Source organism: Odocoileus virginianus, unplaced genomic scaffold (genome assembly GCF_023699985.2).
Source record: "Odocoileus virginianus isolate 20LAN1187 ecotype Illinois unplaced genomic scaffold, Ovbor_1.2 Unplaced_Scaffold_18, whole genome shotgun sequence".
Taxonomy (NCBI): domain Eukaryota; kingdom Metazoa; phylum Chordata; class Mammalia; order Artiodactyla; family Cervidae; genus Odocoileus; species Odocoileus virginianus.
In genome coordinates, this window is record NW_027224280.1 from 212472 (window position 1) to 230863 (window position 18392).

The following is an 18392-nucleotide window of genomic DNA, read 5'->3' on the forward strand; positions in this document are numbered from 1 at the left end:
TAGCTGTGTCCCCTCAGACAGAGTCTGACACTTCTGACCCCTGCTTTCCACACAGGGAAATTGGGCCCAGAGAGAAGGGACCTACCTAAGGTCACCCAAGTCTCCCTCCCCTTGACTTGGTCACATCGAACCCGCCACGCTTCTCAAGAATGCTGAACCAACGTTACTGTAGCTCACTTTTTAAAAGTTCTTTTTTATTCAAAATACCTACTTGAAATGAGAAAATAAAGCCCAGGAAAATTAAAGCCCCTCAGGTTGTATACACCCCAAGCCAAGAGAGCCATTGTTTAGGCAGCCAGCCTATATCTGACTTTTGCAAAATACAGAATTGCTCCCAAGATTTCAGAGGCCACCACAACTTTTTACGTTGCTAAATGGAGGCCTTTCCTAACCTGCTGCCCACCCATCATGGCAGTGCACCAGCCAGGCAGGACATCATTTGAGAATGTGCAGTGCTGTGCTTAGTCACTCAGTCGTGTCTGACTCTTTGCGACCCTATGAACTGTAGCCCATCAGGCTCCTCTGTCCATGGAATTCTCCAGGCAAGAATACTGGAGTGGGTAGCCATTCCCTTCTCCAGGGGATCTTCCTGATCCAGGGATCAAACCCAGGTCTCCCACATTGCAGGCGGATTCTTTACTGTCTGAGCCACCAGGAAAGCCAAGAATACTGGAGTGGATAGCCTACCCCTTCTCCAGGGCATCTTCCTGACCCGGGAATTGAACTGGGGTCTCCTACATTGCTGGTGGATTCTTTACCAGCTGAGCTACCAGGGAAGCCCTCATTCCAGAATGAGTCCTCAAAACTAAGGAATTGGGGCTTTTCGAGGCATTCATGACATGGTCTATTTTGCATTCCATTATAAACCAAAGAGAAGCTTCAGCAGTGACTGGGCCTTGTTCCTGGCCCATTGTGGGGGCTTCTGGGATGGGGTGGGGGCGAGGGGAAAATGATGTGGTATTTTGACTGATACCATCATCCCATCGGTACACCACCTGGAGAGGCCCAATCAAAGACAGGAAAGGCATTTTTTCCTTCCTTTGTTGCCTTTTCCACAGTAAGAGTCCCCTCTTGAGACAGATTTATCTCTGTAGCCTTAGAAACATCTCAACCTAGGGAAGAAATAGAAAGAGACGGCAACATCATGACATGGGTCATCTTCCTTCAGTGCGTTGGGACCCTCAGCACTGTGCCAGCCCCATGGGCACTCAGCAGTGGACACACAACAATAAGTATCTGTCTCACAGTGCATTCAAGGGTTGAACTGATAGACATCTTCATTGTGGTTGGGATGGAGGGAGTCCGAGCACTCAAGCTGCCTTCTTCCTAGAGCCTGGCCCTATGTCAGATACACCACTGACCCTGGTGGCTACCATGTAGCCACCTGGGGGTTTGCGAGCAGGGGCCATGACCTTGTGCCAAGAGCAGGCAGCCAGTGTGCTCTGGGCTCCAGAAATGCATACTGATCACATCATCTAGTGAACTCTCTAGAAATAGTTCTAGATAGGCACTTTCTAGAAATCAGATACACTTTCTAATGCCAAAAATTTCCATAAACACACACACACACACACACAGCCCGCCCAAGAGTTCATTCCCTAAGAAGTACCCCAAGTGCGGCACAGCAGGCTGGCATCCCAGAATCTAGAGAGATAGATATCTGATAGTGAGACATTCATAGTGCCCACCACCCACAGTTACCTGGAAACCCATGCCTGGCTTTGCTCCACCCCCAGCCCCCCTGCCAGCCAAAGGCAGGGTCGGGAAATCTGAAGACACTGTGTCTCTGGCAAGTTCACCCCCATGGCTCTTCTTTCCCAAAGGCTCCCTGGAAGCTTAAAGGGTGAGGGCCAAAGCCAAAGCCATCTTTGCTCCCCAGACCTAGCTCTCCATTTTCCTCCCACCCTGCCTGTGGCTCTGCGGGTAGGCGTTCTGATAAGATAAAGTGGGGGCTTTGGGGAAACCCCTCCCCCTCTTGTAAAATCCATTCTTCCATTGAGATTTCCCTCTAAATACCCCTCAGTCACTTGGATGAGCCACAGAAGCAGACTGATGCCAGGTTAGAGCCATGTAAGCAAGGATGGGCAGGGAAGGGCAGCTGTCCCCAGCATCCATGACCTCGTTCCCAATGGGAGCATGTCACATCCTTCAGGTGTGTTGGGGCAGCAAAAAAGTTGAGCACTACTGACCTAGGATAACAAAGTATTGCCAGACACAGGTATTTATTGATGAGTGGCTTGCAATGAGCATATCGTGAATGCAAATGGCTCTCCCTAAAATTGTTTGTGGTGCACCCGATCCATCACTAATCCCCGAGTGCCCCAAGTCTTCTGAGCCCAAATCATTCACTCAGCAAATTGTCTCTTGATGGATGACGCAGAGGCCGAGGGCCTCGGCCATGGTCCCGTTGGAAGCACCGCGGCGACCCCCATGAGGCTTTGCTGTCACGATATGTGCCCAGCGTGGTCCCTGTCCCCACCCAGTCCCACCCCCGTGCGGTCCCCAGGACCACAGTGCAAGCCAACCTTTATCTCATTTTCTCTCCCACAGATGGAGGTAGTGAGTACCTTCAAGAGAAGCGGTTCATTTCAGGGTGCTGTGCGCCGGCGGTCCTCGGTCCTCAGCCAGCTCCATGACGTAACCAATCTTTCTACCCCTACTCACGTAATTCTCTCTGCTGCCAATCCCACCAGTGCCGCTGGGAGTGAGTCTTGAGTCCCCTTTTCTCTCATAAATGGCATCTCTAGGGAGGAAAAAGCCTCCAACTCTTCCTTCTCTTTTTTTTCCAGTCTTGCATCCACTGCACACCGTGGCTTTTCCGTTCTTTCTTTATTGCCCCGTTCAGTCCTTCCCACCAGACGGTGTGTCGCTCCAAAGCCATAGCCTCTTATGAAATGTATTGAATCCATGGCACTGCTGGACCTTCGTTCTTTTCTTTGTTTGGTTTATTTTATTTTATGTTTTTACTTTTCATTTGGTGCTCCTTCTGTCATTGGTTTTCTTTTCTTGAACTGGTCTGCCTTTGCTGATGGTTCTTCATGAACTTGGGCCGTATTCTGGTGGCATTGGGACTCGGTGGGGACTTGGTCAGTGTTCTGCGGGGCAGCATGACGTTGGCGCGCGGGCTCAGGGCCGTCTCTGGGACTCGAAGGAGAAGCCTTTGCAGCATCTTTCACAGTGGAAGAACCCAGCCCACCCACTGGGGACTAAAGAAACAGCTTCCAGAACTCTCCTTGAGGTGGTTTCCAAAGGCAGTAGACCTGAGCCACCAGGCATTAGAGGTGTCCCCAGGAGCCCTCCTCATGCCCCAGATCCACCCTCAGCCACATTTCCATTTGTCCCCAATGCATCTTTGCTCTTTCCAAGCAGGCTTCAGGATTGGAAGGTCTTAACCTGATCTGGTCTGTACTCTCTGTCCTCCTTCCTTCAAGAAGTTGGGAAACATTGATTCCTTGCTATACGTTCCACTGAAAACTTCCCACCATGTCATCACATTTAGAAAGGAACCCAGGGGTGGGCCTGAAGAGGTAAAAACTTCCACATTTGCTCATGTTTCTTCACAAAGACAAAGGGAAAGCCATTGGACCATTTAATCCATTACCCCATGGTCCCCCAAATGACAATGCAAGGAACCATGTGTGCCCCCCAACCCAGGGTCACCTACTTCTAATAACAAACTTGATATTTTCAAAAACAAAACAGTAAACCTTCAGGTATGAGCCTCTTTCCTTTCCTTCCAGTGGGACCTGGCAGCTCTCACTCTGAGAACACACCACTCCCCACAGACAAGAGTCATTAACTATGCTTTTCCAACCAGACTCGGATTTTCTTTTACCTTGATTTCTTCTCTTTTCCTTTTTTTCTTTTGTCTTGTAGTTTCTTTTTGGTTTTTGATTTGTTTTCTTCTTCTTCTTTTTTTTTTTTTTTTTAGGAACTGGTGAGAGGTCCCCAGTGGAGAGCGTCCCTCCTCTTGCTTGTCGTTTCAGGCCACTCTGCCCTTTAAGGAAGGGATGTGGGTTGCACTGGTCCCCACTGGGGTCACCTTGTCCCCTTTGAAAATGTTACACACGTGAGCGCACACACACACACAAATGCATTCTCCATCCCACAGGCCACACATACATCCGGCTACCTAGAATGCTCACTGAGACACCCACCTGAGCCACAAATACTGGCTGATGGCTCTCATGGGTGAGTTGGAAAACTCCAGCCTCATCCCACAGGGGAGTTGCCACCACTCCACCCAGGAAGACTGACAGGAGGCTTGGCCAGGGTCCACTGGGCAGCTTCTGCCCTCCCCCTGCCCCACTTCTTCCATGTGTTCCTTTGCCATCTCTCTCTGTGCTTTCTCTCTGTCTGTCTGTCCATCTGCCTGTCTGTCTGGGTGCCTCCAGCTTCCTCCCTTGGGGCAGTGTCTCTCCTGTGTCTTCCTTGGCTCCTAGTGCCTTCCTTCTTTCTGTGGCCACGTGCCGCACCTCCCTTCCCACTGCTGGGAGGCCAGCAGTGCAGAGTAGGAGCCACTCGACAGGGACCCAAGTAGCTCCTGGCCAGAAGAAGGTTCGCTGTCCCTTCCACACCTTGTGCCACTGGGAGATGAGTGCCTTCGGCCTGCGGAGGGTTCTGATGTTCTGATTCACAAGGGGTGGCCTCAAAGGCACAGCACCTCGGAAAAGACCCCTCTGCGAAGGAAGATGCTGGATGGAGGACCAGGTGACACCAGGGGACATTCCCAGATTCCAGATACTGCCCACCAAAACCGCTTCCTCCCACCATCACCACATGGCAGGTTGGCTTGGAACTCTGAACTGGTTCCCAGTCTGAGCTTCAAAGACCCTGAGAAATCACCAAGGCTGGCACCCGCCTCATGCAAATCAGGGGAAGGCCTGGTGGAGCAGAGGACAGCCCCAGGCCTTCACTCTCTCTCTCTCTCTCAGAACTTACCAGGGGTCATGGGGCACAAGGTTTCCTCGGGAAAACCTGGCTCTTTCAGGAAGTCTCCTGTCCGCCTTGCCCACCACCTGGCCAGGCCACACCTCGTCCTGAGCACCACAGCCAGTCCTAGCCCAGTGTCACTTCTACGGAGAACCTCGGGCTCTCTAGGTGGAAGGCCCGGTTCAGGGTATGGACAAGGAGCCTGAAGGCCAGAATGAAACATGACACAGATCACCCAATGCAGGTCCCAGCATGTAATATCAATGGAAGAAGTGGCCAGAGAATGTCCTCAGAATCTGAAGGGGAGGAGAATCCTTCCAAAGGGTGTTTTGGGGGGAGGCTAGAGATGCAGTGATCCTTGGGGCTCAACGTGCCCACATTCACAGCCACCCATGCTTCCTAGTCAACCTTTGACCCCCCCCCACAACCGGGCTCCCCATGCCCATATGTGCATGCGGGTCTTTGCTGCTCCTGGATTCGGGAGTCCTAACTCGTTCCCCACACCCCTGGTCACAGGCAATGACCTCCCAGCTCCACAATGGCCTTGGCTGCCTCCTCCTTGCTCACTCAGCCATTTCTTCCGCCTGGCTCAGTGGCTGCCCCACCACAGCCATTTCATTCTTGGCCTGCCACTTCATTTCACAGGACCTCAGCCATGCTTGGCCTTGAGGCCACCCATCTGAGTGGCTTAGGGAAATGCCATCCTTTACTAACCACCTTCAGTCTTTTGGAAATGAAAGGGGTGTGAAATCCTATCCTCTGTTAGTGTGTCAGTCACCCCCATTCCTGCCCTGATTACACTCTCACACAATAATGCTGGCTGTCAGGATGTCCAAGGTGGAACCAGACAGGGAGTGTCTATTCACTCAGGTTTACTTATGAGCAGCAAGCCCAGGGTGCCAGGTGGCTGCTCCCAAGTGTGAGGGGGGACACACAGACACACCCCAGGCCCTCCCCAGCCACACATCCAAAGCCTGTTCCACATCAGCCCAGCCGTCTATACTCCAGTGTTTACTGTAGCAGGGGCAGCTTGTGAGTTTGGTCAGATGCGGCCAGAAGGACTCCCTCAGGGCAGTTTTGTTCTGATCAACCATGCCAGAAACATATCATGGCAGTTGTTTTATTTTAATTGGCTTTTGCAGTGTGAAAACATTCCATCCAACTTGGCAAAGCCCCACTAAGTGGGGCCTTGGGTCTTCCATGGACATGCCCTTCTGGAGAGCAGGGAGACATGCTCCTCACATGCTCACAGAGCAGTAGTTAAGGCAGCCCTGTGGAAGATGGAGGAAGGAGTCTTGCAAATGAAAGCTGTCTCATTTGCTGGAGTTTGCTTCCTTCACAGGAAATCCATTGGTTTCAAGCCAACTCTGCCCTTGTGGGTTTCTTGGAATAGTGTATTGGCATTTGCAGCTGGCTCTTTGACAGTGTGCACACTGTCTCCACACTAGGAACAGTATCAACCCTGCCCAAGCCTTCATGCAGCCAGGGGCCCTACCATGTGGAAGGACCTTGCAGGCAATTCCAAAAGCACACACCAGCTGAAAGCCTAAGGTCGACCCTGGAAGCCCTGCTCTGGAGCCCTTCCCAGTAGGCACTTCCAGGCCAACTCCAGGGGCTGGGAGCCAGGGCTGAGACAGCTCAAGAGACTTAGTTGAGATCCTGAAGCTGAAGATGGCTGAGGTGAGAGGCAAGGCCAAGCTCCCAAAAAGCCAAGACTCTCCATGCCTGGGTCAATTGAGTGCAATGTTGTGCTGATGCCAGCCACTGAGGGTGGACTGTCCCAGTCCTGGGCACACACACATGCCCACAGAATGGGGGTTTATCTTCACAACCTCACCAGCCACCAGCATTTTTGATTGGCCAACACCCACAAATCTGTCTTTTGTTTGGGATTCAGTACCTCAGTGAAAGGGCCAACTCTGGAGTTTGCATTTTCACATCTCTTAATTCCATGGTTGAGGAAAAGGGACCTTCCCCTTTCTGTCCCCTCAACTGTGGTTCCATCACCTTACATGTCTTTGTGTTGCTTTCAAGTCATGATTCACCTTCATGCCTACAGGGAGGGTTTGGGAATTGAGAACCTGAAGTTCATGGAGGCCTCATGGCTCTCCCCGGCTGCTGTGTTCAGAATTTGCTCTAAATCCAAAGCCCCATTGCCAGGGAAGCTGCCAGCTTCCTTCCTCCTACAGAAAGTTCTAGATTAGTGGTTGGTCCAGAGCCAAGCATGTCCATCAATCATGTACAGGCTTTCAGGGAGTAGAGCAAGACAGGGCAGGAGTTGGCCGGAAAAATCTGAGTTCTGTGAGCCTCATGCTGAGACAGGAGCAGAGGGTAGAGAAGTTGTCAACCCTCCAGGGCCTGTTCATCTCACAGGACAGAAGGCATCAGGCCCAGTTTCTGTTGTGACTCTTGTCATTGCTTTTAGTTTTCTCTTCTCTCCTTTTCTTTTCCTTTAATAGGGTAGGTGTTCACTCAGTCCTTCACCTCCTGTCTGCTTTCATGGCCCTTCCCTGCCTCCACCAGCACCTCCATTGCAAACTCCAGCGATTAAAATTCAAAACCAAAGCGCAGTCCATCCACTTTCAGCTGTGACCTTCACAAGCCCGCCTCCTCAGACCCCAGCTCTTCATCAGTAGCATGGCCCCATGTCAGAGTCTGACACAAGCACCCCTCCTCTGTGTGGCTCCGGTGGTCCTGTGGGTCAGGGGCTGGTCCCTGCTCAAGGAGCTCAGGGTGAGGAGAAGGCAGGTTCCAGGCGGCAGACAATATAGAAGTAAGCTTTCGCTCAGTGCAGATGCTCACCAGCCTCAGAACAAAAGGAAGGAGAATAAGAGAAACTTTAGGGGCACTGTTTGGGATAAAGGTTGTCTAAGACAGCCTCTTAGAGGGTGGATTGTGAGCTGAGTTCCAAATGAGGAGACAAGGCTGACAGGATGATCTGGTGAAAGAAAAGTCTAGGTGGGGGAAGGGGGCAGGTGTGATGGCCTTGTGGGACACTCAGGCTAACTGTTCTGAGCAACGCGGCTGGAGAGTGCTGGTTGGGGGAGCTATGATGGGAGACATGTGCCAGTATGTGTGGGCCCCCTGCCCTCAGGGGTCTTATGTTCCAGTGACAGGAAACAGAGAATAAATAGGATGTGTGAGTTGTTTGAAGGCGAACCGTGCTGGGGAGAAAAGGAGGCAGAAGAGGTGCCGGGCTGCTGAGGAAGATGGTGGATTGCAGCTACACACAGAAAGAGGTGAAGGGGAGCCATGAGGCTCACTGGGGAAGAGCCTTCCTGACACAGGGAACAGCCAGTAAAAAGGCCCTGAGGCAGGAGTGTCCCACTTGAGGAAGAACCAGGGGGCTGCAGAGAGTAAAGGAGGAAGAGGAAGACAATGGCCCGAGGCAGGCTTTGGCAGTACTTTTCCTTTGAGGGAGACAGGGCTACTGAAGGGTTTGGAGCACTGGAGGGTGTGACACAGTCTGACTTGTGTTTATTTGTAAACATGGCTCAGACTTCCATGCCAAGAGAGAGTGGAGGTCAAGAGTGGCAACAGCCAGACAAGGGAGGAGACGTGGGAGTGGGAGGTAAAGTTAAGGAAGCAGGCAGAGCCCTGAGTATGGACATAGAGATGGGGCCTCCTTACCAGACAGACAGCTAGAAGCACCCAGGAGATGCATGGACGTGGATGAAGAAAAGGCCCGGATGACCCGGTGTCCAGCCTGGAAACAGGGGTTGGCGTGGAGAGCAAGGGATGGAAGAGAACAGAGCCAAATGAAGCTGAGGCCCTGCGTGGCCACAGCTGGAGGGACCACAGCACCAAGAGAGGGGCAAAGAGTAACCTAGATGAGGGACAGGGAGATGGCCAGGTGGCACACCCAGGCAGTAAAGGAGAAAACATGGCAGTTCTCAGATGCCAGGAGGTGGGGGTTGCGACGGGTCTCATGAGAGATGGGGCAAGAAACTGCAAAATGGCATCCAGCTTCAGCCAGACCTGCCCTAACCTAGGAGTCCTCTTCACTGGCTAGTGCTTTTCATGTCTTTCGTTCACCTTTAAATTATCTTACAGTCACCTGGACTCGGGGGGACGGGGGGTCCCATAATGCACAGACTGGTGTGAGTGCCACCACAGTAGGACCCAGAGCTACCTCAGCAGCTGCTGGGATGTTTGGAGTCCTCACCTGCTAGACACGAGGGCAGGGCCCGACTCAGTGTCAGACAAAAGGGATGGGGACAAGGAAGACCCCTGGGGACCCAGGGAAGATCCAAGGGCCTGGCCTCCGATGTCTCTGTGCTTGGGGGTTGTGGTACCCGGGGAACACAGCTGCAGCCATGGAGGTGGGAAGGACTCCACTGGGGAGAGGTTTGAGAACTAGGGGCCGCAAGACATGCTGATGGTTGGTCCTGGGGTCGCAGTGCTGGGTGCCTCCAAGGTTCAGCCGGAGCCCTGCCCCCTGGATGGGAAGACGAGGCAAGGGGCAGGGTCAGCAGAGGCAAGGCTGGGGGTCCCTCCAGGACCTCCTTCAGTTCGAGAGGCCTATTAGCCATCCACAGGAGGTGCAGGGGCAGCAGGTGCCAGGAAGGGTGGGTCCTGGCTGCAGGTGGTCATGGTACAGGGGGTGTTGATGGCATCAACTTAGTCTGTGAGCTGTGGGCGACACTGGCAGCCTTGAGCACAGTGACATCCTTTTGGGGTTCTCGAGATGGAGAGGTGACCTGAGGGCCTTGCCCCAGCCTCTGGGACAGTCCCAGGCCAGGAGAGGAGCTAGGGCAGGGTGCTGGACCCACTTGGCTGTGACCGGGCTTTCACAGGGAGGCACCAACTCCACCATGGGGACATTCTTAGGCCCCCGGGTGTGAGCCCAGGCCTCCAGGGTGGTCCTGTCTTCCCAGTTCCCACCAAACCCATGTCCCAGAGGTTGACTGTGCCCTTTGGTGGCAGGTGGCCTGAAAACATCCCATCGTAAGACCCATCTCAAGCCATTTGTTAAGAGCCCAAGATTGGGATACAGGGAAACGGAAGCTGGAGGGAAGCTGACTCATGGTCAGCTGTAAACACACTCAGGTTGACTTGAGCCAGAGGCACATGTTTGAGCAGGCAGCCCTGGCACCTCGTGTTGGTGACTGAGCAGCTGCTCTGTGCCAGGCTTTGGCACCAGGCAGCAAAGAAGGCTAGTGACAGGCATTCAAATGAGTCTTTGAGTACAGCCAGGAGGACGGCCCTGACGAGGGTGGACTGGGAGAGCTGAGGGTGAGTTTGAGCAGAGGCCTGGCCTGATCACACGACCCAGGTCCAAGGGAGGGCAAAGGAGGTGGCCAGGGCACCAGATGACTGCTGGTAAACTTACCACAAAGGCCACCAGGGTTGAGGGTGGCAGGATGCCACTTGCTTCAGCTTCTGTGGCTTGGGGGGTATGGCTGAGAGCCAAACCAAGTCCTCCAGCATGACCATGCAGCCTGAAAGCTGCCTGTGGTTCCCCCACAGTCCTGGCACCAGAAAAGCTCCAAATGATGAGGCCACATCTGCCATGGCTACAAAAAGTGAACTGTTCCTTTTCATTAAAAAGGTCAAAATGACACCCAATTTTGGTGTCAGCCCCATCTCAGAAACCAGTCTAGGGAATGAAGGAGCTGACAACAAATGATGGCCATCTAGCAGCCAGAAGATGGGTCTTCACCAAATTCCAAGAAAATCCTCATGGGATTTAAGACATACAATTAGAAAATTCCAATTTGATGGCGCGGTGTGGCTCATTTTTTGGCACTTGACAGTGAGGTTCTCCTGGTTTAAACCGATCATGGAGCACTGAGCTTGGTTGAGCAATGCCAACCCTGGTGTCCAGACACTAGAGGGTAGCAAAGGACTCATTGTTAACAGTGGTATTCATGGCCGAAACCAGGGGGCAGTGAAGTTGTCTTATGAAGGACCAGGGAGCAAGTACTTTTAGCTTGTGGTCCAAGTCACTGTGGAAACTACACGGCTCTGCCCTCCAACACAGTCAGACAAAAGGCTCACAGGGATGGGTGTGGCTGTGGCCCCACTAAGACTTTGTTAACAAAACCATGTTGAGGGCCAGAGTTAGCTCTTGGGCCACAGTTGCCAATATCTTGTCTAAACCAAGAAAATCCAACCCTAGCACCTTGGACTTGGAAGTAGCTTTAGAACTGACATGTGTCCATTCACTCACATAGGGAGGGTCTGGCCTCTGAATCTCAGCACAGGGCCAGTTGGTGAGCATGGGGCCCAGCTGAGGGTTTCCCATCCATTCTGCCTTCTAGAAGCATGAGGGCGGCCAGGCTGGGGGCCCAAGGAAGGAGCAGAGAGAGGCAGCAGCTCTGCGGCTTTGTAGACCCAATGAGACTTGAGCACGCATGGACGTGAAGGCAGGGCCGCCAGCAGAAGTCAAGGGGCTAGGCTTGCAGGGGGTGTGGGGCTCAGGGCTGCCTGAGTGCAGCTGGAGCTGCGGTAACTGGGGAGCGAGGCATTGTGGGAAGCTCTTTCCTGGGGACCCTTGTGCTGATCTGAGGCCTGCAGATGCCAGTGGGGTGGCCAGAGAACCTGAGAATGGGGCAAATATGGCAGATTCCAGGGACTGAAAGAAGTTGTGTGTCTTGGAGACTGAAAAGGAGGAGGGTGAGAAAGGCAAGAGGGGCAGGTTAGGAGCACACTGCAAAGGGTCTGTGAAAGGAAGTGATGACCTGGTCAAATACTGGGCATCCGAGCAGGACAGACTTGGTGGGTAGAAATCAAAAGTGGAGCCATTTTCCATCTTGGGTGCCTCCAGATGGGGGACTGGCAGGGGCCTGAGCCCCAATCCCTGGTTTCAGCCAGATGAGCCCTGGGCTGTGGCCAGGGCCAAGAGGTCGGCCTGGCAGTGTGGACAGGGAGGAGGAGGGACAGGGACAGGCCAGCACTCTAGGCACCCTGGGACAGAGTAAGAAAGAGTGGAGGAGAGGGAGACAGAAACTGAGGTAGGAGGGCCAGAAAGGGGCGGTGTCATGGAAGTTTCCAGAAAGAGGGGCAGTCGCTGAGGCATGGGAGCTGGGGGACAGAGGAGAGGACCTGGAGAAGCCAAAGGGGGACCCACTCAAGAAAGGCCTGCCGTTTGCCCAGAGGCTGGAGACTTTTCTCATGCCAGAAAGTTCCAGATTCTTCGGGAGGAGAAAGTAGAGAGCCCAGGGCCCATCACATTCCCTTTTTCCAGTCAACTTTCTCATCTCCCATGTTGAAATCCCCCCGCCTCCCCCCCTTCTCCCGTGTAGCCAGCAGTCCACTGCATTCGTTGCTCTTGAGTTCCAGAATATCTACCATTTGTCCTGCATGCATGTCAGGTGATGGGAGGTAACTGCACCCAGACAGAGGGCTCCGACCATTCTCTTCCAAAAGACCAATGTTTGTCATGCAGTGACCCCTGCCATGGATGTGGGCACAACTGGCAGCGCCAGCCCGCCGCTCATGGTCTCCTTCCTTCTTCCTTCCTTCCTCTCTGCTCCCTTCCCTCCCCCTGTCCCCCTCCAGATTCGGGTGGTGAAAGCGTTCCGTAGCTCCCTCTATGAAGGCCTGGAGAAACCAGAATCCAAGACCTCCATCCATAACTTCATGGCGACGCCTGAGTTTCTAATCAATGACTACACCCACAACATCCCGCTGATTGACGACACGGACGTGGATGAGAATGAGGAACGCCTGCGAGCCCCCCCTCCGCCCTCCCCCAACCAGAATAACAATGCCATAGACAGCGGCGTCTACCTGACCACGCGCGGCACCAAGTCAGCTACCTCGTCACTGTTTTCTTCCAGACCCGGGAGCCCGCTCCACAGCGTGGAGACGTCCCTCTAAGCAGGACTGCTCTGGGCACGCGCACCATGCACACATGCGCACTCGGATGGGCGGGGTCACGGGCCGCGAGGACTGTTGAAGATGCCTGACCACCCTTGCCTGAAGCCAGTCCATTCTAGGAGGGAGAGGAGGAGGAAGGAGAGATCAGAGAGTGAGAAGAGTTGTGTGTCCTCCCCCCCCTTTTTTCTATGGAAGCTTTTTTAAATGAACACTGTCATTCCACCAGATGTTCACTGTTCCGGCGGTGCAGTGGGACAGAGGTCTCCTTGTCGTTTTGGGGTGGGGGGAGCACTCACTGCAGAGCAATTGGATCAACAGTTTCAACAAGGGAGCATCACTCTGCAGGAAAGATGCTCTCACCCAGGCAGCCCACCAGCCCAGCACCCCCTCCCCAGGATGGGTGCAGTTGGTTTGTGTGTGCATGTGTGCGTAGCCCCATGTGTGTGCATATATACATGTGTGTGCACACAGAGGACCAGATGAATATCTCAAGAATAAGGAACTACTTATTGGCATGATATTTCCATTCCTCTTATCGGGTATTTTCATTTTGAAATTTCATTATTTATTGTGCCAGGGTCGTTTTTTGTTTTTTTTTTTTTTCCAGGGAACTAGACTACAAGAATCTCCTTTTGGTTGCTTGGGGCCCCCCCTTCACTGCTCCTCCCCCCCACAAGTCCCCTCCATCCCCCATCCTCCCAGCACAGTTCCTGGGAGCAGTAAGGAAAGTCAAGGAAGGCAGGCTAAATCAGAACACTGGGGACATTTGCACTTTGAGACCCCTGCCTATAGAGAAAAAAAAAGTCAAAATTTTTCTTTCAAAGGAAAATACCAAAGTATTGTTGAGAATGATCCCCTCCAGTAGGTGGAAGGGGGAGTTTTGCTTTCGGTTTCCTTTGGCTCCAACTCCGATTCTCTAAATCCTGAATTCTGGCCAGTGGGTGGGTTTTCTTTGTCTGCATCTCCAACTTGAAGAGCACGAAGCCTGGCCCTGGATGTGCCCGACCTCCTGGGGACAATCCAGGAGAGCCAGGTCTGCAGGTGCAGGTGGGGCAGAATGCAGAGTCAGAAAGAAAGCAAAGAGGGACCAAACCCAGGAGGAGCTGACTCGGCCACAGCACAGACCTCAGCCCCCATCGGCACCTCCAGCTGGACTCCCACTCTGGTTTGGAGAATGCCAAGAAGTCGCTGAGGTGCCCCTAAAGAGACTGGGATCAATTCTCAGTCACCCCTCACCAAAGCACTCTCCTGACCCTTGTCTTCTCACTCAAGGATAACTATGATGCATGAGGGCATGGATTTGGGTCTGCAGCCACCTATGGTGACCTCGGGGATGCCAAGCCCCTGGGGGCAATGGTACCTCATCTCTGTGGCTGTAATTGCGAAGGTGGGAAGCTGAGGAGGTCAGCTCTGCCACATAGTTGGCTGAGCCCACATGGAAGGCTGGGCCTCAGTTCCCCAGACAGTTCCCTTGGGGATCTCTCCTGGCAGTGTGAGCACCCACTGTGCCCTCAATTTTCTCGAATTTATGAAATCCCAGGAGGGAAATGAAGAAAAAAGCAGCGGTTCTTTTACCTTCAGAATCTTCTTCTGTCTCCCATTTTGCACGGAGGTTGGGGTCCAACCACAGCCTGCGGCTGAGGCCTAGGAGCTGAGCCTCTGGGGGACAGTTGGGAGCTGAGGGCCGGAGAGGCATTAGCTAGACCACTGGCAAGGCTGGTTCGCCCATCCCGGGCCCATCCCACAGCCCCTGGCCAGGGCTGGCCTGACCTCCACCTGTGTCTGTGCATGTCTGGATGGGTGGCATCCCAAGCACGCTCAAGTCCCCACTGTTAACATAACACCATGTCACCCCTGAGCAGAAGTAGTCATATCTTGGGCCAAGGAATTTCAGTTAGAAAGGCAAATCCCACTCACAATGCCAGCTACAGATAACTTAAAGCCATCCCTTTTTTCCAAAGGGCACATTGAGAATGTTACCCATTTGTAAATTGTTCCCCAATGTCCTTGTTTAAACAACAACAAACAGGGCAACTCAATTTGTTGCAGGTCTGTGTGTTCTTAAACAAGAATTCAAATTGGAAATGTTGAAATGGAAGAAGATGCACGCAGAACACTTTGCTCACGGGCTTCTTTTCATCCTCTGTTGTAGACACACTGGTGGGACACATGGTTGACATATAGCGCAAGCCTCACTGCTGCTATCCAGTCGCCTCCTGTGCTCGGCGACCGTTTAGTCCCCGGGTGCCTTTCCACAGGGTGTGGGGTGCAGACCGCTGCTCTCGTTTCTGTGCGTCTTCAGACCAGGGGGCCCTGTCTCACCGGGAAGCCCCTCTCTCTAAAGCATTATCTTATACGGAATGGCTTGGTCAACTGTGTTCAGTTATTAAATCTGTTTTACATTTTTATCTGCCTGTTAAAAAAGATGAACAAAACTAACTTAATGAGGAAGACCACAGATGCATCATAATTTAAAGTCTGTAGTTGAATATCTTAATTTTAAGACTAGACCAAAATTTCTGTATATTAAAAAAAAAAATGCAAGGCTCCTACAATCTCACTCTGGGTAATGTGTGTGATTTATTATTTGGTGAATTCTCCTCTGAAGCTAGAGAGGTGACATTCTCCCCTTCATCAAGCTGGGGTGAGCCCCAGGAACAGCAGGGTTCCTGGGGGTGCAGCCACCTTGCTGATCCTAATGGAAGGAGGAGAGTGCTCGGCTCACCTGCTCTGTGTGGTCAGGCTTGAATGGTCTTGACCTGGAAGGGCCTCACCTGAATGTCCAGACTAGCATCCTCAGAGGTGGGTGGGGTAGGGAACACTACCCAAATGCCAGAACCCTCGTACACATGCAGATGGTGTCTTTTTATTTTCACTGCTGCAAAGTACAAATAACATAAATTTAGCATCTTGACCATTTTTAAGTGTCCAGGTTGGTGGCATTAAGTACATTCACGTGGGTGTGCGGCCATCCCCAGAACTGCCCATCTTCCCCAATGGAAACTCTGTCCCCATTAGACACCAACATCTACTCCCCCAGCCCGTGCCCTCCCATCCTACTCTTTGTCTAGAGTCTGACGACTCTAGGCATCTCATACAAATGGAGTCATATGGGGTCTGTCCTTATGTCTGGCTTCTCTCACTGACCATCACGCCTTATAGGTCCAGCCATGTTGTAGTGGCTCTCTTTTTAAGGCTGAATCACACTCCATTGTGGGGCTGGACCATGTTCTCTTCATCCAGGCATGCATCGATGGACATGGGTTCCTTCTATCTTTTGACTTCTGTGAACCACGTATACCTGTAAACATGGGTGTACACATATGTGTTTGAGCCCCTGTGTTCACTGCTTTTCAGTAGATACCTGGAAGTGGAATTGCTGGATCCTATGGTAATCTTTTTTTAAATTAATTTATTTAATTGGAGGCTAATTACTTTACAATACTGTAGTGGTTTTTGCCATACATTGACATGAATCAGCCATGGGTGTACATGTATCCCCCATCCTGAACCCCCCTCCCACCTCCCTCCCCATCCCATCTCTCAGGGTCATCCCAGTGCACCGGCCCTGAGCGCCCTGTCTCATGCATTGAACCTGGACTGGCGATCTGTTTCACATATGGTAATATACATGTTTCAATGCTATTCTCTCAAATCATCCCACCCTCACCTTCTCCCACAGAGTCCAAAAGTCTGTTCTTTATATCTGTGTCTCTTTTGCTGTCTCGCATATAGGGTCATTGTTACCATCTTTCTAAATTCCATATATATGTGTTAATATACTGTATTGGTGTTTTTCTTTCTGACTTACTTCATTCACTCTGTATAATAGGCTCCAGTTTCATCCACCTCATTAGAACTGATTCAAATGCATTCTTTTTAATAGCTGAGTAATATTCCATTGTGTATATGTACCACAGCTTTCTTATCCATTCATCTGCTGATGGACATCTAGGTTGCTTCCATGTCCTAGCTATTGTAAACAGTGCTGTGATGAAACACTGGGGTACACGTGTCTCTTTCAATTCTGGTTTCCTCGGTGTGTATGCCCAGCAGTGGGATTGCTGGGTCATATGGCAGTTCTATTTCCAGTTTTTTAAGGAATCTCCACACTGTTCTCCACCTATGGTAATCTTCTATTTACTTTTTGGAGGAAGAGCCAGACCATTCTCCACGGCACCCTTTTCCATTCCCCCCAGCAGTGTACAAGGGTTGCTGTCACAGATTTCCTCTTTAAACCAAAGCCATGAAAAGAAAGCCCATTAATGCCCTCATTCATTGGCTCCAAGGGTCACAGCACCATTCATGCCTTCACACATCAGGCGTCTTTGAACATCTGTGCTGGGGCCAGCTGTGTGAACATCTGTCCTGGGGACAGCCGGGCTGCATGGCCCAGCCCCTCTGCCCCACCAGCACAGCCACGAGGGCAACCCTGGCTCATGATTTGCAAATGACTCCCATGGAAACAGGGCCCAAAGTCCCTGCATCCTATTTCCTCATATTTCTATTCCTCCACTGTGCACATCACCCTGGTAGACTTGGCAGTGCCAGAGGGAGCATTTTCCAGGGAAATTGCCAAGTAACAAGCAAAATGGCTCCTAAGCTCCCTCCCAACCACCTGAGGCTATACTTCCAGAAAAGGCCAAAGGCAAATGGCAGCAAACAGCAGAGAAATGAATAGCAAGAAGTTCTGGCTTCATTGACACACAAGGTCCTCTGAAATAAGAAGGCAAAGTCAGTGGAGGTTGAGACAAACACTGTATCAAGATAGCTGTGCCTTCTGGGGAGATAGTACTCATCTATATCTGAGTTCTCTTTTCCGTGGACTTCCATGAGCAAATAGGAATCAGGTTGCCAAGAGACAAAACAAAACCAAAAAATAAAACTGGTCATTCACCAATGCCTTGAGGCAGGGAAAGTACTACAACACCCATCCCTTCACAAAGCTGGGAGCCATTCTTATTAGCCGGCAGCCTGGAAACACGGGTGGGTGCCATGAACTTGGGGGACCTAAGCAGCAAGCCTTTCTTCCCTCCTGGTTCTGGAGGCCATAAGGCAGATTCTAGTTTTCCCCAATTTCTGGCATCACTGGCAGTCCTTGGCTTATAGACAAGTAAGTCTAGTTTCTGCCTGCATCATCATGGGGCCTTGTCCCTATGAGCTTGTGTCTCCACCTGGTATGTGTCTGTCTCTCTCTCTTCTTATAAAGGACACCAGGCATATTGCATGAGGGCCTCCCTACTCCTGTAGGATCGCATCTTACCTTGATGACACTGCAAAGGCTCTATTTGCAAATAAGGTCCCACCTCTGCAGGTTCTGGGGCTTAGGACGTGACCATGTCTTTGGGGGACACCAGACACCCCATCCCAGCTACAAGAGATGGAGAGATGGACCGAGCCCCTCCCAGGACCTGGTTTTCCCCCTCCTTTCTCTGGCTTGACAGGCCAAGGAAGGATTTATCACTTTAATTAAGATGTGCTCTGGACTAAAAAGTTCCTGGAGGCCTGGGGTTCTAGAAAATCTTCATCTCTCATTATTGACCTTTTTGAACCTAAAATAAAAAAGACAGAAGACCGTATCTCTTTAATCCCTATTATCTTTTACAAAGCCTCAGTAATAGGAAGCCAAAGCAAAC

General features: G+C 51.8%; 1 protein-coding gene across 6 annotated transcripts in view; it reads left to right on the forward strand.

The window, feature by feature from the left end:
* The window catches only part of ATP2B3 (ATPase plasma membrane Ca2+ transporting 3), a 61532-nt gene extending 46216 nt beyond the window's left edge, over positions 1-15316 (forward strand). For 2 of the 6 annotated variants that reach the window (XM_020885444.2, XM_020885445.2), the window contains 2 exons: positions 2551-2704; positions 12436-12551. In XM_020885444.2, coding sequence (XP_020741103.2) covers positions 2551-2704; positions 12436-12461 — 180 coding nt within the window. In that variant the 3' untranslated portion in view covers positions 12462-12551. Of the gene's footprint in view, positions 1-2550; positions 2705-12435 lie in introns of all 6 variants that reach the window. The other 4 variants (XM_020885439.2, XM_020885440.2, XM_020885442.2 and 1 more) reach the window with 2 other exon arrangements.
* Positions 15317-18392: the final 3076 nt, after the last annotated feature.